The sequence below is a fragment of the Nothobranchius furzeri genome, chromosome 14, assembly GCF_043380555.1.
Source record: "Nothobranchius furzeri strain GRZ-AD chromosome 14, NfurGRZ-RIMD1, whole genome shotgun sequence".
Taxonomy (NCBI): domain Eukaryota; kingdom Metazoa; phylum Chordata; class Actinopteri; order Cyprinodontiformes; family Nothobranchiidae; genus Nothobranchius; species Nothobranchius furzeri.
The window spans coordinates 35,196,247-35,218,834 of NC_091754.1; the positions used below are offsets into that span (position 1 = coordinate 35,196,247).

At 41.6% G+C, this 22,588-nt stretch overlaps 1 protein-coding gene across 5 annotated transcripts in view; it reads left to right on the forward strand.

The window, feature by feature from the left end:
- The window catches only part of LOC107389593 (abl interactor 2), a 68,776-nt gene that overhangs the window by 17,871 nt on the left and 28,317 nt on the right, over positions 1-22,588 (forward strand). For all 5 annotated transcript variants that reach the window (XM_015965808.2, XM_015965811.2, XM_015965810.2 and 2 more), the window contains exon 2: positions 10,967-11,134. In XM_015965808.2, the coding sequence (XP_015821294.1) occupies positions 10,967-11,134 (168 nt within the window). The remainder of the gene's footprint in view (positions 1-10,966; positions 11,135-22,588) is intronic.

Here is a 22,588-nt window from a genome sequence, read left to right on the forward strand (position 1 = left end):
ACGTTTGAAGACTCGTGGGGAAAGAGCTTTTTCAGTCTGTGCCCCAACGTTATGGAACTCATTACCACTGCAGGTTAGGCAAGCTTCCTCTATCACCGTCTTTAAATCTCGTCTGAAGACCCTCTACTTCACTTACGCATTCGATACCTAATTCCATAACTCCTTAGCTCATCCATTGTCCCACCTAGTCAATTCAATTTTAATTTTGTGTTTTTATATTCTGGTTTTATTTGCTTTTCCTGTTAATAGTCTGTTTTTTATATTTCTTTTGCTCCTTTTTACATTTTCCATCTACCTGACTATTTTAACTTGTGTATTCTTGCTTGTTTCTTGTGCAGCGCTTTGTATGGTTGTAATGCTGTGTTGAAAGCGCTCTATAAATAAAGTGGTATGGTATGGTATGGTATGGTATGGTATGGTATGGTATTCTTATCTGAGGCCATGAGAATATCATTTGTAACTCTCACTAATGCAGTTTCAGTGCTGTGATACTCTCTAAAACCAGACTGAAATTCCTCAAACAGATCATTAGTGTTTAAATGCTCACATACTTGGATGGCCACTATTTTCTCCAGGACTTTGGATAAAAATGGAGGGTTAGATATTGGTCTATAATTCATTGGGTCATCTGGATCCAGAGAAGGCTTCTTAAGTGAAGGTTTGATTACAGCAACCTTAAAATCCTGTGGTACATATCCATTCACTAAGGATAGATTGATTATATCTGCATAACTTAAGGTTTTTAATGAGTCCTTTAACGTTTATTTTTCTATTTAAGAGGTTAATTTCAGAAGTAAAACTCTGAATGTGTGTGTGTGTGTGTGTGTGTGTGTGTGTGTGTGTGTGTGTGTTTGTGCGTGCGTGCGTGTGTGTGTGTGTGTGTGTGTGTGTGTGTGTTCGTATTAGGGTGTAAGCAACAAATTCTTACCTCCCTCCCCGGTCTGTAAACAGCCTCTGCCAGGATGAAGCTGTTACTGCAACAGACATGCTGGTCTCTAAGAATAAAGTATCAGATCTAATAGTATTATTGACCTGTGTCATTAATAGATTTGGAGTCTCAAATGCTCAGTAAAGTCTGAGTCTCTAGACAGCTTAACAGAATGTTTCCAAAGAAGGTAAAACTAGTTATCTGTCATTAACTGTCAATCAGAATCAGAAGGTTTTATTGCCATCTGTGCAAGAGATCACAACATTAGGAAATTGCTAATGTACTTGTACTTGGTGCAAAAAAGAAAGATACAAATAAGAGATAAGCAAATGTAGGAAGTAAGAATATACTTATGATAAAATAATAATATAAAGTGGCAATAATTAGAGAAACGGCTACTATACACACAGTATAGGTACTAATCAGAGTGGATCAGTTCAGGTAAAAATACAACACGGACTCATGTGACTGGAGTGGGCAGTCCTAGGATTGTCGTTCATGAGTCCAACAGCAGAGGGGAATAAACTGTTCTTGTGGTGAGAGGTTCTGGTCCGAATGGATCAGAGCCTCCTGCCAGATGGGAGTGAATCAAAAAGACTGTCCAGGGTGACACGTGTCAGCTGTGATCTAACATGTCCTGGAAGTGTACAGGTCCTGTATGGGATGATATATGGAATCGGTCTTCATTCTGGCCTGCACAGAGCTTGTGCCTTCTTCACAAACTGTTTTGCACCTCCCTGATTTATCACATCTGGTACTGGTTAGCTGTCAGCTGAGGTAGTTGAACTGTAACTCAGCCTCCTGCTGCTCATTGGAAACACATGGCACTGCTGCTTGGAGGCTGAATGTGGATGCTCATGGTGAGTGAATGTGTGTATTTTGGGTTAGAAACCATGGCAATTGGTTTCCCAGTTGAAGGCGTATAAGCCTGCACTTTCAGTGCCGGTTCCAGGAACAGCTCCTGTGGGGGCGAACTGGGCTGAGCTTTTGGAAAGATGTGTTTGAGATTAGAACATTGGAAAGCCAGGCTGAGCCTACACAGGCTGAGACGCCTTTTCAGATGCAGAAATCTCATAAATGTTAGCTATAGCTTCTAATATTCTAATTCTAATAGTATTATGTTCTAATTATCACCTTTTACATAGACTATAGGTTACACCCATGGTTAAGCTTTACAGCTGCTTAGTCTGAGTGTGATCGATCTGGTCAGAAGCCCAGGACCAGACTAGGACTGTTGTGTTTATTTTTTCTCTAAACTTAATCTGTTCTAGATGATAGTGTAGTAGGACCATTAAAATAAACAAAGCTGGAAGGAAGGTGAACAATTCCCTCCACTATCTGCTTCCTCTTCAGCACATCCTGAGCTCCTTCAAAGGAATCTCCTACCATCTTTATGCAGATGACATCCAACTGTACATCTCCTTTAAGCCCCATGAGATGTCTAAGCTGCAGCAGTTACACACCTGCTTAGACTCTATCAAAACCTGGATGGCTGGGAGCTTTCTTCAGCTGAATGAAGATAAGACTGAGATCCTCATCTGTGCCCCAGACAAGCTGGTTCCCAAAGTCAGAGACTCTCTTGGTCAGCTTGCTTCTCACACCAAACCTTCTGTCAGGAATCTTGGTGTGACCTTTGACCCAGCTCTCTCCCTGGATTCTCATGTCAGTTCTCTTGTTCGCTCTTCCTTCTTCCATCTCAGGAACATTGCTAAGCTGAGTCCCATTCTGTCCCGCTCTGAACTTGACAGTTCTCCACACCTTCATCTCCTCACGCTTAGACTACTGTAACTCTCTTTTCACGTGTCTGAGCAGAACCTCCCTGAACCGTCTACGGGTGTTTCAGAATGCCTGTGCTCGGCTTCTGACCAAGTCCTCCAAACACACCCACATCACCCCGCTTCTCCTCCAGCTTCACTGGCTGCCAGTCAGCTTCAGGGTTCATTTCAAGATCCTGGTTCTGGTCTATAGGGCCTTACATGGACAAGCACCACCATACATTGGTGATCTTCTTAGTCCCTACACCCCCAGCAGGTCCCTGAGGTCCAGTGATCAAAGCCTACTGGTTGTGCAGCACCAGGCTAAAGACCAAAGGTGACAGACCATTTGCTGCTGTGGCCCCCAGACTCTGGAACTCTCTCCCCCTGAGCCTGAGATCAGTGGACTCTGGTCTCCTTTAAAAAGCAGCTGAAAACTCACTTGTTCAAGCTGGCTTTTGCATGACCTTCTTCAGGGTATCTGCGGGGTCTTAAAAAGTCTTAAAAGTCTTGAATTTGATTAAAGGAAAATTAAGACCCTTAAAAGTCTTAAAAAGTCTTAAATCGATTTAGTAAAGTCTTAAGTTTGGTTCGTATTGACGTGAATTTAAAATATGTTTGTCTCATACTTGCAAACTTGACGCTTTTCAGCAAAAATGGCTTTTTATGAAATCAAATGCATTCACGTGAATCAAAGAGTTTTTGTTTTAGGGAACGTGAGTCTTTGGTCGGGTTTCAGTCGCTCTTTATAAGAATCAGTTTCAGAAAAATGAGGAGTGTTCATCCTCTTCACAAACCATCTTTGTCACGAGTTGCCATTTGACCAATCACAGTCACGGAGACAGCTAGGGAAAATCACTCTGCGGGTGCCGGTATTACGGCGCCACTACTACTGCTGCTTCAACATCCGGCAGTGGTTAGAGCTTAAAGTTCATAAAATTATCAAAATCCCCTCCAGATATGTCAGTTTTCTGTCCAGAACTTTAGCAGGTTTGTCTCCTCTTAGTTTCAGCCTTAACTGAAGGCTAAACCCTTTAGGCACATCTTCCATACATGTTATATAAGAGATTTGAAATCAAGAAGAAGAAAAACTTGCAAAACAGTATGGATCTGTTCTCAATGAGATGTTATTAGTGGAAAATAAACATAAATAGATCTAAAGATGTTTCTGGTACTTTTACCATCATTCTGTTGTGGAAAGTCAGCACAAATATTCAGTGAAAACGTTAAAAAGCTGCTTAAGCCTTCATTGTTTTATAGTGGGCCTGTCTATATTTATAAAATCAGTTGATTGTTTAAAGTAACTGTAACTAAAGTTACTCAGAGCCACAGTAGAAGGTCCAGCCTGAGTTAAGCTGTGGTAGCTGGAGAGGAACTGAGAAACTGCGTTAAACCTTTTTCTGTTTGCTTGTTCAAGTTTATTTCAAATAGAATATATAAGACATCAATTATTTAATAATTGTATGTTTATTTAACAGTCATGTTAGAGATAAAAGGCAGAATAGATTAAAAAAAAACATTTTAAATTTATCTGGTTACATTGAAGCTTCACGTCCCACGGTGAGCAGTCTCTGTCCCACGTGTGGTGAGTTGGGATCTGGTCATCCTACTAATGAATGATTACAGTCATATGGAATATTTTCAGATGTTTTTATGTTTGGTGTTTTGTGAATTAGTTTCATTATAATAGTTAATTATTACTGTATATGATGATCCCTAATCATTATCTGATTAGTTATTTCAGTTTATTATATTTCGTTCTCTTGAACAGTAGGACTGATAGAAAATTGCTTGTATTTTGCAAAAACATCACCTATTTTTTTTTAATTTTCAATAAAATAAAAGTATATAAATGTCAGAGGTCACTACAAAACCCACTGTAGAATAGATGCACATCTGCAGCACGTAGGGATGGGTACCGAATTAGATACTTTTTAAGGTACCGACCGAATTCCACAGTACCGACCGAGCACCGATTCACTTCATTTGAAACGTTTCGGTACCCGTCCTTCACAACGAGAACTTGTCTAGACCGCTGCGCATGCGCAAGAGCGTTATGTCATCGGTCACTGCGAGCGAGTTGTAAACAGAGCAGCATTGTAGAAAGAACGAAAGCTAAAGCTTGGGTCCACTTCGCTAAATGTGATGGGTAACTGGGTGATGATGAAACCAGCGACAATGATCTAAGTGAGACATCCTCATCTTAATATGCTCCGGTAGGTAAATAAAATGTTTAAGATAATGTTAGCTTGATTTGTTAGCTTCCGTTTCACTAATGGTGCGTTCGCTTTCTCCTCGGAACTCCGAAATTCCGACTAGAAGAACATGAACGCGCTCTAAAGTTTGGCTTCGCTTTACTAAATGTGACGGGTGATTGGGTGAAGATCATCATTTAAATCTGCTCCAGCAGTTAAATAAACTGTTTAAGGTAACGTTAGCTTGATATGTTAGCTTCCATTGCCACCATTGTTATCATCTAATGGTGCATTCGCTTTCTCCTCGGAAATTCTAACTTCCCAGTAGGAAAAATCAATTGAAAAAGGATGGTAAAAGGAATGAAGAGACACAGTAAATTTAGTTCACAGTAAAGATGTTTGCTTCAGTTTAATTATCAGCTTATAAAACTACAAGGACGATGTTAAAATACAAACAGTTGTATGTTATTTATCATGATATTTATCAAATATGGTTATATATTGAGAAAAATATATATTTAATTATAAAAGAGAATTAAAAATATTAAACACTCAAAAGTATCTAAAATTGGTACCGTTAAGTACCTGTATCGATTCCTAGGTACCGGGAATTAGTGCCGGATCAATTCAAATGTCAAAGGTACCCATCCCTAGCAGCACGTGAGGACCTTGTTTGGGGGGAGTTATTTTAGTTTTCACTTTTTTCACAGTCTCGGAGGTCGTGGCTATGAAAAATAGATGCATGTAAACTAAAAATATATATATATTGTTCTTCTATGCACGCGGTTAGCATTTTTGTGCCACGTGGCTTTACGTATTATTGCTACAGCCTCGCAGTCCGGCCGGATGTGACATAACCCAACATGAAGTGGAAAACGAAGCAATGCAATATTTAAAAACAATATATGAGTGTTTAACAGTTGATTAATTCTTTGCGATAGTCTTAATTTTATTTTTACAAGGTCTTAAAAAGTCTTGAAAAAGTCTTAAATTTTATATTGAGATTCTTGCATATACCCTCTTCACCACTCTCTCTTTATTCTGCTCTCCCCACCTATTCCACCTTTCTCAAGATCCATTGATTTCCATCTTTCCTACTCACTCTCTCTTTCTTTACATTTTTAATCACATTTGTCTATTTTTTGCTCATTTTAAATATATTTTTAACCATTTTCTAAATAATTTTTCATATTTTTACATTTTTTTGTTTTTGTGAAGCGCCTCGTGATTTTTATCTTGAGAGGCACCATAGAAATTATATTTTCTTCTTCTTCTTCTTCTTTGGACCAGTTGTGATGCAGAACAACAATATTCGTGAGAACGGGTTTGCTCAATTCATTCTTTCAATTTCAATGGCTGCATTTATCATCACCTTTAATTGTTAAAAAGTCTTTTGCTGCCTTTTGTAACATTATAAAACACAAGAAGGCATAAAGTCTTAGCAAGGAACTAAAGCATCATAACCATAGTAACCAGAGGATGTTTTCTTCCAAGAACGGGGTCAGAGGAATCAGAGCATACATCTGATTCTATGTAGATTAAAAATAATTCATGTATGTAAACTTGGTTTGAAATGAAAAAATAAAAAATTGTGTGTGTGTGTTTCTGCAATGCTGTGCCTTCGCCATAGGCCAAAGAAGACAGCCCTCCAAATAGGCCACTGCTTATGAGACTTCCAGTGGTCTGATGGGAAAAAGAGGGGGATGAAGAAGAGATGTAAGATGGTGTCATTGTATGAGGGAGAAGTGAAAATGGAAGTAATGGAAAAAAGAGAGACCATAAAGACTGGCAGATGAAAAAATAAGGAGTAAACTAAAGGTTTACATTTGTCACCAATGTCTGTTTTTTATTTATAGGGAGCCTAAATCTCCTCCCCTTACAATCGGCTAGGTCCTCTGACCAAAAACAAAAATCTACGTAAGTGGAACGGGGTTTTCTTTGCCTTATGCCCTGAATCACACATATGGTAAATGCCCTGTATTTGATATTTAGTCTGAGATCCATCTGCAGGGTTCAGGACGGGGTGGGGCAGGAGTCAGCAGGACCGGGTCTGCAATTTCAGGAGATTGTTTCTATCGTAGTTTGGGCTCTTTTGTCGGCAGGCAGGGTTAAACAAACAGTCGTGTGATTTTATAAATATGTTGTGCAACTCTACTGTTGTGCTGCAATAAATGGTCTGCACAAAAAAATGCTTACCAACAAGCTCCACAAGTGACTCCAGAGTGTGGTTGCTGAGTCCAGGCCTGCCTCAGATTGCCGATCTTTGGCTATAAATAGCATCCCGTAGGGATGCACGTTTTCCAAGATTTCTTTAACCGGTCCCGGAATGGTTAATAGCCGATTTCCCGGAAACCAAGTCCTTTCAGACGCACACAAACATTTGCCCCGCTCTATAAATATTAACGCTTTTTGCGCCTACTCTTTTACTATCATTGTGACGCACAACTTAAGTCCCACACTCGTTACATTTATGAACAAAAGCAAAGAGAGAGTGGGATGACAGCGGAAATGTTCGTCAGACACAGAACTTGTTGCACAGCGGACCGTCTGGCATCAAATACACTGCGATGTTTGAGATTGTGTGCTTCTGAAGGCCACATTTTTTTAAAAACACTTTAGTTTCCTTACATTGAACTACTAATTACACTGGCATTTCTTTATTTTACTAGACAAATTAGAAGTCAGACGCAAGCAGGAGCGTCACGGCCGACTGACTGGTTGCTGGTCTCGGTTCATGTTCTGCCAGGCTCAGCGCTTTGTTGCGAGGCTTATTGTGTTCCAAGAATGAATTAACTGAGAATAAACCACTCTCACGCTGTTTGCTAACCACTTCATGTTTGAGCACATTTGTTTGATCATGAGACAAGCTCATTTCTTCTTCTGCGGTTGCCCAGTAAACATTTTGATAACCGCGCTCTTGCACCCTCTAGTAGCACAAAATATATTACACCCCAGCACAGCAGAAGGACTAGAAGCAGTTAACGGGCAAAACTATTTACCCGGTTACATCCCTAGCATCCAGTGCGTTGTAGCACCTCTGTGTATTTCTCTCATTTCCACTCTGGGTGATTCTGTCCTTAACTTACATATATTGGGCTTTCATTTCTTTAGCTTGGCCCGACCACTCGAATCCTTAGCTGAGAAACTTCTTTAAAAACCATTCTTTATAATCCATCTAGCTCCTCCTGAGTGTGGACTCTCACGTTGATAGTGAGGAATGTATGGAGCTCTGAAGCTGACCAAAACTTGCTGGCATTTTCTCACATCTGTGTACAACTAATGTAAATACAAACAACATAACTCCAAGGTTTGTTTTCCTTGGTGCCTGTGGTGACATATTTCTGTCCCCAATCAGTAGACTTGTGTTGTTGCCCCGCCATAACCATATCACTCCACAGAAGAGGGCCAAAAAAGTCCTGTGACTGGCACGGTCCGGGTTGGTTGTATGGACCAGTTTTTCAGACTAGGGGTGTAACGGTACGCTTAAACCGTATTCGGTTCGGTTCAGTGTTTCTCCTGAAAACCTTTTGTTTTTGACTTGAAATATGATTAAATTATGATGAAATATTTACATTTTTGACACGTTTGATTTAAACACATCAGTTAGTATTTTATTATTTATTTTTTTCTGCCCGCTTCAACTATTTTGCTGTTGGTTTAAAAAACCAGGAATGTGACTCAAAATTACAAATCTTGTAAAGATTTTTATATATGTTTTCAAATAAACAGTCATTTATTTTATTTAGCTGCCCATAAACCATCATTTAAGGAAGCAAATGGATAAGAAACATGTTAATAGTACAAATTTATTTAAAAAAAACTCATTATTCATTTGCACCTTACCATAACAGGTCACACAATTCTCTGCTGGCATGCTCTTTTCCACACACCTGTTAAATCACTACCCACCAAAAAACAATTCACCAGCCGCCACTGCTGTTAATGCTCGTGTTTCTATTTTTGCAGCTAACCTTAAAAACTCACCTCACACCGCCCAGAGTTTCTTCTTTAAATTTGTAATAAATATCAAGCTTCCTCCGCGCTGTATTTTTCATTGTAGGATGAAAACTTTACATCAATTGTCCCAGGGGAAAGTTCAGCAGACGTGTTTGTTTACATTTTTGCCGCTGCGTGCGTGCACAGTGTGAGAGAAGGGAGGAAGGGGCGATACGACGCTCTGTTCAGGGTCTCTACAGGCTCCACAATAGCAGCGACAGTCAGCTGGTTTGATCCACTCTGAAAGGCATTAATCAGAATTTGCAGGTCAAATTTGTTTGATTGGGTGTGTCGTCAGGCCCATCATGTATCACTCAATACAGCATCCGTGCGGAAACTCGCCTAGGACCTTTTACCTGCTGCACTTAAATCACACAAATAAAAATTCATTATTTAATGGAAAAAAATAAACCAAAACCGTATGCAAGTGCACCGAACCCGACAGGCCAATTCGAAATGGTTCAACTGGTTTATTTTCCTCCTCACTGTGTCTGTTTTGATGACATAAATTTGGTGAGACAACCAGTTTGAGTCCACTTCGTATTTTCACACAAAACCTAAAGGAAATTTAGCCACCTGTTATAAAAAACTGCTTTATTGGGATCAAAATGTGTCTTTAAAAATCACGGACATTATAAGTTAATTCTACAACACGCTTCAAACGGGATCAGAAAATAAATGTATCCACTCATAGACTCCCATTCATTTTTGTTGGCTGTTGGTGACCCGTGGACCAGAAGTAGATGGGTGTGGCTTACCCCAAAATTCCACTATCTCCGCTCCGCCCCCACTTTCCGCTGCCGCTCGCTTCCGAACTCAAATTATACTATACCGGCTCTACAACGGCTCCGCTCCGGTGCGGAGACCTGAGGTGGGCAAACAAGCATGCGCAGGATTTTTGAGATCTTGCGATACAGTCCGAGCAATAAATGCGGAAGTTAGATCCAAACACCCGTTGTGTGGGAGAAGCTTCGAAAAGAACTGTTTAATCTGCCCATCATTTGTGTTGAGAGATCAGCAGTGTTTGGATTAACAAAGTGTGACTACTTTGATAGTAGAAACTGTATTTATGGCTTATTTTTGTGCATTTAAAGTTCAACCGCCATTGATAGTTGTTAAAAGTTGTTAAACCTGTGCATATGAAACAAAAAATGCTTTTTGTTTATCGATTTATTGTGAAATAACGGAAGTTGTGCTTGCTCCCTTTCTTGTTGGGCGGTTGTGATTCCTGTCCATTGACTGCGGAGGTGCTCCGGCGTCCGGCAAAAATAGAATCGATCCTATTTTTGCCGGATGGCGGAACGGCGGGCGGCGCACTGCGCCGCACGGCCGCAATAGTGGAACAGCTCTGATTTACTACAACGGGACCGTTTGTGCTGCAGAGTTCGTGCCGGAGCGGAGATAGTGGAATTTTGGGGTTAGGCTCCCATACGTATGTGATGTTGGTTGCCTTTGAGTTGCTGAGCAGTTGAATGACAGTGACTCCGGAAGAAAAAATCACTGTTGCCATTTGTATGAATCAGAGGTTTGTTTGTTATCTTATAACCATAATTAAATGTTTTCTGTAGAGTTCACAACATTTGAATTTGGGCTCTGACTGTGAATGTAGGTCATTAGGTCACCAGAACGTCTGTGTGAATGCAGTTGTATCTGTGTTATTTGTTATACACACACACACACATACACACACACACACACACACACAGAGTGTGAGAGAGAGAGAGAGAGAGAGAGAGAGAGAGAGAGAGAGAGAGAGAGAGAGAGAGAGAACACACTTAAGTGTCAGTGTGTTTCTTGTCAACTACAGGCATGAGTGAGTTTGCTCTGACCTACATTGTGTTTCAGCAGAGACACATGGACATTGGGTGGTCTCTTTATGCTTGTGAGGACTGGAATTGGTGAAATCCATTCTATAACTCCAATACATGACCCCCCCCCCCCCCCCCCCCCCATGTAAATAAATAAAAGTGCTGGTAAATTGCATCGTCTATCACCGACTATTCTGACATTGAGCAGTTAACTAACTAGATAAGACATTTACACCATACGCAATGCATTTACCATGTGTTAACTTTAGTCTCTCCTGTCCACAGTCAACAGACAAGCAGCAAGCACTGGAGGAGACAAAGAGCTACACCACCCAGTCTCTGGCTAGTGTTGCCTACCTCATCAACACACTGGCCAACAATGTGCTACAGATGCTTGACATCCAGGCTTCGCAGCTCCGCCGCATGGAGAGCTCTGTCAACCACATCTCACAGGTCTGGTGACCTTCAATGTTCTTATTTTATTTGAGAATGTGGATAAGTTCAGAACACCTGAGGTTTATAAATGTCACTTAACCCACTTTATTAATAATTTTCAAACCTGGTGCAATATATTGTGACATTTATGAAATTTGACGTAAAAGATTAAATCAGCTTGTGTGTAAATTTAAGGGTGCACATTGTGCATACAACTCTGCATTGCTTCACTGAAGTACTCTTAAATGAAAGCTTAAGCTATGTAATCATGCAAGCTCATGTATGTCCACTGTTTTATTACAGACTGCACTAGCTCAGGATTCATTTTAGGTAGGAATAAGGCTGGGCAATAAATTGAAAATTTATCGTTATCAAAATTTTTCACTCTTAACCAATATCGCTCTTCCCATGTCAATAAATTTGCTAATAAAATAAATGAAATTATGTGTGTAGGTTATTCTTTCTTTATTCTTTCTTTATTCTTTATTCACAGACCATTTTCATAACATTCCTGTACACAATATACACAATATCATTCTGCTACATAAATTAGATCTGTGAAAGGGACTCCAAGAAGCTGAAACAGCTTATTTAAGGATCCCATGATGATTAGATTAAAATAATGCATTCTCATAAACCTGACATTTATCAGAAAATCATCAGAAAAAAAGAAAACAATTAGTCAAATCAAACCATACATGCCACAAAAATAATTAAAAAAAAATTGAGTCAATTAATATTCAATTAAAATTTTCACTCATGTGATGTCAGCAAGATATTGCCACTATGTGTTCATACCATATGTATTTAACATTTCCATCTTCAAGAGAGTTTTAAATTTACTAATTGTTTTAAAAGTATCATCACTATTAGAGAACATTTCTATTTCCTTTGCACATTGGGGTGATGTTGCTGAAAATAATATTTTTTTTAAAGACAAATGAGAAGCTACAGTATTTCCATACATCATATCCAGCAAGATGCAAACACGTCTCTTAAGTACAAACTTTGTGCTGCATTTATTGTTGCTGTAGCTTCCTGAAATGTCATAAATATGAGGCATCTCCAGTGATCCAGTAAGAGCTGCACGATGCTGACCACCTACACCACTTACACTGCAGCTGTGTTGTGTACCAATCCAAGACAAACTCTGTGCTCAGAGAGAAGCATGCCACTCTGTGTAGTGCTAAGAGAGTGTTTCTGTAACAAATGAATAGTTATTCACTGATGACTGAAATCTTCAAGTTGTTTACAGACTAACTGTGTTCTTAGAGGAAAAAGTTCTAGTTGTAGGTGATACAGAGGCTCCTTTCTCCCCCTCAGACCTCTAAATAATCAGTGTAATCAGGATACTCTGCATGCGGCAGTAATGAGATGTTTCTTTCTGTTACGTTAGCCCAGCCTGTGATGCACATCATAATTACTGCTTTCTGCTCAGTGAGACACATTCACATCTGTTATGTAGGCGAACGTGTCTCACAGCGAGGCTTCTCCACATGAGAAATCGCACAACAAGGATTTTATATAATGTATTTTGGATTTCACATTGCATTAATCAGCCAAGACAATATTCATGCAACATCAAACAGAAATGACCAAACACAACTGTAGCACTAACAAGCTGATCTGCTTTTGGAGCAAAACAAGTTTCTTAAGTTCAGCTGTGTTCTCAAAGACAGTGGATTTTTAAATGTGAAAATAACTTTAAAAGCTGGATTTTTCATAAACATTAAATGAGTTTATAAATATCTCAAAATTGTATGTTGATTGGTTAAATATGAACTCATTCACTGCCAGCCACTATGAACAAAAAGCCACTGACTGCCAGCGTTTTTGAGCATTTTTACTGTTTTTTAAGAGTCACAGAATATTGTGCTCTATGACCATGTAAACACCAAAACTACCAAAAGAGTAGACTCATTTCTTACATTAGGAAGAATCAGTGTGTTACTAGCCAAGACAATAGATGTCGGGTGGTAGACCAGAATAGCCTCCAGTTTTTCACAATCCATTGTCGAAGTGTGAGCTGCAGAAGCTTTTCTGGTTTGCTCCTTGCTTGAGACATAGCGGCATCCCACAATGATGTCCTAATTCATGGATTGTCTGCTACATGATGGTAAATGGAAAATGGCCTGTATTTGGTATAGCACCTTCTAGAGTCCTGGAACCCCTTGAAGTGCTTTACAACACAATCAGTCATTTCCCATTCACTCACTCATTCACACGCTGGTGGGGATGAGCTTCAAAGTAGCCACAGCTGCCCTGGGGGTCACTGACAGAAGCGAAGCTACCAAGCAGTGGCACCACCGGTCCCTCCGACCACCACCAGCAGGCAAGGGGGGTTAAGTGTCTTGCACAACGACATCGATAAACTGAGCATGGCTCAAACCTGCAACCTTCCGATTACGGGGCGAGCACTTAACTCATGTGACACACATGGGTGAAAATCAAGTTTAGAGGTGTGATGTTTAATCTAGGGGTGCTCCGATTGATCGGCCACAGATAATTATCAGCCGATTTTCCTGCAAAAGTGTGTGATCTGTGATCGCCGATCACCGCCTTTCATTTCCGATCTGGCACTGGTGCTTACTCTTCCCGGCCGGTAGGTCACCCTTCCGCTTCTCCCCGCTTAGTGCGCATGCGCGTGGCGGCAATCCCGCAAAGACAAACATGTCTGCCGTGTGGAACTTCTTTACGGTGTGCGAGAGTGATATTAAGTTTGCGTCTTGCAACACTTGCAACGAAAACATACCCCGCGGAGGAAGCACTTCAAAAAAATTAAACACAATGAATTTGACCCGACATTTAAAGACTAAAGACTTGGCGGAGCATGGTGAGTTTTTGAGCCTCACCGCAGGCAATGAAAAGAAGCCTGCTAATGCTAATGCAGCCACAGTCAGACGGCAGCTAACGCAGCCGTCGCTTGGAAACACTCGCCCATATGAGCGTGACAGTCAAAAGGCTAAGCTAATTACCCGTAAAATCATCGAGTTTATTGGACTAGACCACCAGCCTTTTTCAGTTGTGGAAGACGCCGGATTCCGCCGACTACTAGCCCACTTGGAACCTCGCTACATGCTACCGGGACGTAAATATTTCGCCGACGTAGCCCTTCCAGAGCTCCACCAGACAGTGTATTCTTTCATCGAGGGACTCCTTAAAGAAAGCGTCTCATCCTCTGTGAGTTTCACAAGTGATATTTGGAGCTCAGATGTCAGTCCTGTGTCAATGCTGAGCTTAAAGCTCACTGGATGTATCTGAATGTATCCTTGGTTATTTAATTTGATTTAGGCGGTGATGTGAGATACTGACTTTTTTTGTAGCCCAAAGAGAGCCTTAATGTTTTCAATTTCTTATAAATTGTTACTGATATTACATAATTTGAAGTGAAGTAAAACCATGTTTTTTTCTGAATTAATATGTAACACATGCATTAGAACTCACCATAGCTAAATGAACAATTTACAGCCAGTCTATGTAATTGGTATCGGTAATCGGTTGATCGGCCATGATCGGCCTCTTGGCTGATCGGTATCGGTGATCGGCAGATTAAAACCTGATCGGAGCATCCCTAGTTTAATCTCAAGGTGCGCAAGCTTGTTCCCAAGCCTGCCCCATTAAAAACCACAATTGACGACTTTAGTTGTCAATGACAGTAAGTGGTTGGATTTTTAGTGGTTGGGGCGACAGATCATTTGCTGCTGTGGTCCCCAGACTCTGGAACTCTCTCCCCCTGAGCCTGAGATCAGTGGACTCAGTGGTCTCCTTTAAAAAGCAGCTGAAGACTCACTTGTTCAAGCTGGTTTTTGTATGACCTTCTTCACCACTCTCTCTTTATTCTGCTCTCCCCACCTATTCCACCTTCCTCAGGATCCACTGATTTCCCTCTTTCCTATTCACTCTCTCTTTCTTAACATTTTTTCTTTTAAATCCCAATTGCCTATTTTTGCTCATTTTAATATATTTTTAAACATTTTCTAAATGCTTTTTTATATTTTTACAATTTTTGTTTTTGTGAAGCGCCTCGTGATTTTTATCTTGAGAGGCGCTATAGAAATTATACTTTCTTCTTTCTTCTTCTTTAAATGATGACTTTACTCGTCAATGGCAGTGAATGGATTAATGTTGGTGTGCTATGGGTAATTCTGCACTACCTTTGGATTTCTGATCAAACATTTTACAACCTCTAATCTTGGAGCACATGAAAACAACCACATCCTTCCAACATTTCAGGATATGCTTTGTCTGTAAAGACTTATAAAAAAAATATGATAAAATATTGGGCACAGTTCTTTGGCACATAATTTAGGTAGTGGCCCACATATGTTATCAGACCCCTTGTTGATGAAAAAGCCTTTACAATATGTGTTTAATCTCACACTGTAGACTTGTTGGACAAACCCTCATGAACCCTCCAGGACCCAGCTAACAGTGAAGAGCTGGCTCAGTGTTCCTCAGCCTGAACGAGAACATTGTCTCTCCTGAATCCGAGGTTTGAATATCCTCCTCTTCAGATCCCCTTAATAAACCTTACCAGAGAGGCTTAAGAGTGTGGATGCCCCTGTAGTTGGACCACACCCTGTAGTACCCCTTTTTACATTAAGGGATAACACCCAGGTGTGCCTGTCCAGTTGAACTGCCCCTGATGTTCAAGCAATATTGTAGAGCCGTGTCAGCCAACACAGCTTACAACATCCAGAGCCTTAAGGAACTTTGTGCAAATCTCATCCACCCCTGGGGCCCTACCTCAGAAGAGCTTTTGTGACCACCTTGGTAAACTCAGCACCAGAGATTGGAGAGCCCTACCCAAAGTCCCCAGATTTGACCTCCTCAGATTGAGGAAGTCTTTGAAATACTTACGACCCACAACGTCCAGAGTTGAGTTTGGCAGCACACCGTCCCCACCATAAAAGTGCTGGTAGTGCATTGCATTCCCTTCCTGAGATGCCGGGTGGTAGACCAGAATAGCCTCAAACCTTTACAAAAGTCCTTCTACATGGCCCTCCATACTCCTCCCACACTAAAGTTTTTGCTTCAGGGACACCTGAGCCACATTACGCTTGGACTGCAGGTACCTATCTACTGCTTCTGGAGTCCCATAGGCCAAAAAGACCTGATAGGACTCCTTCTTCAGCTTGACAGCTTCCTTCACTGCTGCTATTTACCAGCTGTTTCGAAGAGTGCCACCATGGCAGGTACCAACCACCCTGTAGCTATAGCTACAGTCAGCTGCCATGACAATGGAAACATGGAACATGGCCCAATGGTGCTCAACGTCCCCCATCTCCCCAGGGAGTTGTTTGAACTTCTGCCAGAGGTAAGATCCTTCTTACAGGAGATTCTGCCAAACGCTTCCAACAGACCATCACAATACGTTCAGGCCTGCCAGGTTTGACTGGCATCTTCCACCTCCATCAGAACCAAATATTTACCAAGTAGTGGTCAGTTGACCACTCCGACCCTTTCTGCACATGCCCAAAATATGCAGCCACAGATCAAATGAGATGACAGCAAAGTTGATCATAGAGCTGCAGCCTAAGGTATCCTGGTGTCAAGTGCACATATGGACACCTTAATGCTTACATGGAGTCACCGGAAGAAGTGCTCTCCAGCAGCCCCTCCAAGAGCTCCGAAAAGGACCGGTAATATGTGGGTAAACCTGCTGTTTGGTGCACACAGTCCCATCGCCCCACTGGGGGACTGGGACTACACCCTCATTCAAAGGGGTAAACTCCTACATACAGGCACTCGGATGGGGGCCAACGAGTATGCCCACTTCTAATCGGCACCTCTCATTGAGGACAGCTCTAGAATGGATGAGTGTGCAACAGAAGAGTGTCTCTCAAGGAAGTTGGTTCTGAAGTTCTGAAGAGTCATGCATTGAGGTAAATCCTACTTTATCTAGGCGGAACTTCTCAACCTCGTTTGCCAACTCAAGATTTTTTGACTGCATCCAGTCATTAACTTGCTCCAAACACTGACAGAGTGAGTCTAGGTGACCACAGTCGCTCGGTGATTAATCTAGGTAGATCTTGCTGTCATCTGCATAAAAGAACTACTAATGTAAGGAGAAAAGCCAAACTATATTGGTTTTAATACCCAGGAACATTGACTGTGTGGATACTGGTTTTGGGGCCCAGAAAATCAGAGTTCGTAGAACATTTTCATTTTGCAACAGGCTATGGAGTTAATCCATATTCAGAATAGACACATGATCAAATGACCTTAAAACAACTGTATTAAATGAGATCATATAACCAATGGAATTTTGAATACTTTAACTCTAGAGCACAAGTGTCAAACTCAGGCCCTCGGGCCAAATTTGGCCCGCAGTCTATTTTTATTTTGCCCGCGAGATTAAATATCAAATATATATTAAAAGTGGCCTGCCGGCCTTTTTTTCCGCAAAGACTACAAATACCATAGTGCTTTGCGGTGTTAGCACAACTGTCGAAGCACCCCCTCCTTTCTGTTTATATTCATTAGCATCCACCCTACTACTTGGCGTCTGCAGCGATACCTCCTCCGTCTCAGACAAACTGAAAACACTCTTACTCAGCACCGAGTTTACTCAGCTATTTGCTGACTATGAAGCCCAGAAATGGATCTTAACTGCTCAGTAATCTGTTCTCGGCCGACATAGAAAGCACACCAACCAACTTCCAAACCGAGATGATTTAACTCCAGTTTAGCGGATCAACATATATACTGGAAAATTGATGTCCATAGGCTCGAATTACAAGTTTTTGTGCCCAAATGAGAGGGTCCCACTACCGCCATTTTGACCGTGTCACAGGTCCCATCACGATCAGAAAATCCAAAAATGGGAAAAGAGATGGACCTAAGGGTGGGGCTGTTACGTTTGGAACAGGGTGGAACAAAAGAACCAGTGTAGCTACTAACTAACCCAAGAAGCTAAGAAGGGCTCCTTGGACCGGGGTATACCACCCACGTGGCAGACTGGTTCCCGTGCAAGGCTGTAGTCATGCTGTTGAGATCTAATATGGACTAGGACTGTTAAATTACAAGTGGAGCCTCAGACCGCTTTGCTCATAGCCGGGCGCTGTGGCCTTTTACATCAGCTCTTGTTCCACAGTCGGAGATAAGTAGGGCATTAGCTACATGCTAACCTAAAGCTAACAGAGTTTTTCCGGCAATTTTCGGCATGAAAACAGCAGTAGAGCAACTCCAAAGTAAAGGCACCTCCGGCCTGCTAAGTAACGAAATCATAACTAGGTAAGCTGGCCAAGGATATTGGCTTCGCTGGTCCACCACGGTGAAAGATCTGCATGTACACCGTTGTTGATAGTTCCTGCTCTAGGAGTCGGAGATCAGCGGGACACTAGCTACATGCTAAAGCTGGGCGAGATACAAAATGGCTTTATATCTTTATATCAATATAACGAGTCAAACATCTATGCTAGCGATTAGCTGCTATGCTAGTGATTAGCCGCTATGCTAGCGACACGTTGCTCCGTCTCTAAGCGGAAATTCAAATTCAAAGATTCTTTATTAATCCCAGAGGGAAATTAGAGCTTCAGTAAACTCAATTCTGAGATCAGACATACATACATAGACACATGGCAAGAATTGGTGACTGTGGTCATTCGCTACCCGAGTCACGCTACCGTAATAGATCAAGAGGGTTTATATGACAATAGAATCGGGGGAATGAAAAAAAGGCACTTCAGAGATACCCTCCACAGAGAGGACAGCTTTGCTATGCAAAAAAAAAACACCTCAGACAGATATGCACACAGACTTCAGACATTACACAACATAAGTGTCCACTAGGTGGGGAGGTAGGGTTGGGACTCTCCTCACTTCAGTGCGTGCAGCCGCATGGGGCAGCGCTCAACACCTCCGTTTGGACAGGGGAGGGAGATAATGGGTTAGAGAGCACAGTGACTCCTAGATACAGTTCCACTGCCTTCACCGGTCACAGTCCCGCCCAGGCTGGGATAGGGAGAAAGAGTTACCATAGCGACGACAGCATTCCACATTTCTTCTGAGGGGGGAGTTATCACTTCAGCCTCACAGGCTTCAAGGACACCAGATTCAGATAAAAATTGTTTTGGGGACAGACAGGGATAATTTCCTCTCTGCCTTAGTGTTCTGTTGGTCTTCAACCCTCTAGATCCAATAATGGCGTAATTAATCAATCCCCAATCCGTGCTGATCCATCCACTCGCTCCTTGATGGTATCCACCTTTTGTGCCAGAGCCTGAATCTTAGCCAAAGTTCCAAGCTTACGACTCATCTCGGCAATTATATGAGTTTGTGCGTTCACAGCACAATGCATTCCATCCCTGAGCTCCGGGATTGAGCCAATATTCCTCGAAAGCTTGTTAATTTTCCGGTAAGCCAGGTAACCGCTCAAGCCAAACAGCAAGAATCCCGACACCAAAACGACGAATATCCAAACATCTTCAGAATCCTCTACAAACAGAGGCATATCAGGTTCCACTGTTTCCAGGAGTCCATGATATACCCAGCTGGCGCTGTCCCAGAGGGGCATCCGGGAGCCCCTTCTCCCGTTCTCATCATTGAAAAAATCGCGTTGAGAGACCAACTGACCAGATCCACTTTTAATAATTTCCAGTTTCCAGAAAAAATGCAGAAAGCACAGTGCACAGACAGGACAAAGAGCCTTGGGATAAGGAGGGAGGGAGAGGAGAAAAAAAACTTTTGTACTCTCCAAGAGCCAGAAGAAGAAAGAAACATGTATTCTCACAAGTTTGCTCAATCTGAGAGCCTCTGGGTAAATGTGCTGCTCTAAACTTTGCATTTGGCGTCCTGGTTTTTAATTATTTGGGGACGTTTATCGCCAACGGAGTTCTGTTTTTCCATCCTGCTCGTGCGGAGAGACAAGCCAAACCCCTCCCTCCCCTGTGGAATGAGGAAACATCTAGAGATAGCCAGAGTGGCCAAATTACCTCAAACATATTTGTTGGCAAAAGGAGATCTGAGGCACTCAGGAGGTACAAAAATAAAAAGCCTTTATTAGTACATGGCTTAAATTGTTAAAAACATCAATGCCAACGCGTTTCAGCCCACAGGGCCTTCATCAGGGCTCAAAATGGTTGTATACTCACTCACCCCCATGTTAAAAAGGCCAATCAATGACACCTGCCAAAGCTGGGCAGGTAGACTGCATTCTGATTGGATGGCCAGTACAACACAAAAACTTTTTACATCTAAACAATCCTATTGTAAGGATGAATACTTACAAATATGAAATTTCACTTCTAGAATTTGAGAAAAAATTATAAATATGGTACACAAATTGTAAGAAAACATGAGATTATAAATAAGGAGCTAAATCTAATTCTCCATTAAGACCTGGGAAATTAGTAGCTTTTAGTGTGTAAATCCAAAATGATTCTCTTTGCAAGAGTTTTTTAAGCCTATCTCCTCCTCTAATTGAATTTTTTATATGTTCAATCCCTGTGATTTTAAGAGAGTTACAGCTTCCATGATTTGTGTCTTTATAATGCACTGCCATAGGATATAGATGATTACCAGATCTGATTGCTTGTTTGTGCTCTGCAAGTCTTGCTTTTAACTTGCGTTTAGTTCTTCCAATATAGAAGCAACCACACGGGCATTCTAGTCTGTAGACCACGAACGAAGTATTACAGTTGATGAATGTATTAATGTAAAAAGTACGTCCTGTGAAAACATCAGCAAAACAGTTAGTGTTAGTCATGTTGTCACAGTGAACACAATTTCCACATTTATAGTTGCCTTTTCGAGTTGATAACCAGGTTTTTTGTTGCTGTGGAGGAAGGTGACTTTGAACAAGTTGATCATTTAATGTTGGGGCTCGTCTGAAGCTGATAGTAGGAGTATCTGGGAGAGCTTCCCTAAGAACACTGTCACTTTTCAGTATGTCCCAGTTTTTTGTAATTATTTTTTTGATCTTGTGGGCTTGATCACTGAATTGGGTCACAAAATAAACACCATCTGATCTTTGTTGGTTCTTCTCTTTAGGTACCAATAGCTGTTTTCTTGGCAGGCTTTTAGTCTTATTATACAGGTGCTGGCCAGTAAATTAGAATATCATCAAAAGGTTGAAAATATTTCAGTAATTCCATTCAAAACGTGAAACTTGTACATTATATTCATGCAATGCACACAGACCAATGTATTTCCGATGTTTATTACATTTAAATTTGATATTTATAGGTGACAACCAATGAAAACATCAAATCTGGTATCTCAGAAAATTAGAATATTCTAAAGGCCAATGAAAAAATGTTTGTTTCTCTAATGTTGGCCAACTGAAAAGAATGAACATGAAAAGAATGTGCATGTATAGCACTCAATAATTAGTCGGGGCTCCTTTTGCCTCAATAACTGCAGTAATGCGGCGTGGCATGGACTCGATCAGTCTGTGGCACTGCTCAGGTGTTATGAGAGCCCAGGTTGCTCTGATAGTCGTCTTCAGCTCCTCTGCATTGTTGGGTCTAGCGTATTGCATCCTCCGCTTCACAATACCCCATAGATTTTCTATGGGGTTAAGGTCAGGCGAGTTTGCTGGCCAATCAAGGACAGGGATACCATGGTCCTTGAACCAGGTGCTGGTGGTTTTGGCACTGTGTGCAGGTGCCAAGTCCTGTTGAAAGGTGAAGTCTGCATCCCCATAAAGTTGGTCAGCAGCAGGAAGCATGAAGTGCTCTAAAACTTCCTGGTAGACGGCTGCATTGACCCTGGACCTCAGGAAACAGAGTGGGCCAACACCGGCAGATGACATGGCACCCCACACCATCACTGACGGTGGAAACTTTACACTGGACCTCATGCAACGTGGATTCTGTGCTTCTCCGCTCTTCCTCCAGACTCTGGGTCCTTGATTTCCAAAGGAAATGCAGAACTTGCTTTCATCAGAAAACATAACTTTGGACCACTCAGCATCAGTCCAGTCCTTTTTGTCCTTGGCCCAGGCGAGACGCTTCTTGCGCTGTTTCTTGTTCAAGAGTGGCTTGACACACGGAATGCGACACCTGAATCCCATGTCTTTCATGAGTCTCCTCGTGGTGGTTCTTGAAGCGCTGACTCCAGCTGCAGTCCACTCTTTGTGGATCTCCCCCACATTTTTGAATGGGTTTGTCGTCACAATTCTCTGCAGGGTGCGGTTATCCCTAGAGCTTGTACACTTTTTTCTACCACATTTTTTCCGTCCCTTCGCCTGTCTGTTAATGTGCTTGGACACAGAGCTCTGCGAACAGCCAGCTTCTTTAGCAATCACCTTTTGTGTCTTGCCCTCCTTGTGCAAGGTGTCAATGATTGTCTTTTGGACAGCTGTTAAGTCAGAAGTCTTCCCCATGATTGTGGTGCCTTCAAAACAAGACTGAGGGACCTTTTAAAGGCCTTTGCAGGTGTTTTGAGTAAATCAGCTGATTAGAGTGGCAGCAGGTGTCTTCTATATTCAGCCTTTTCAGAATATTCTAATTTTTTGAGATACCAAAT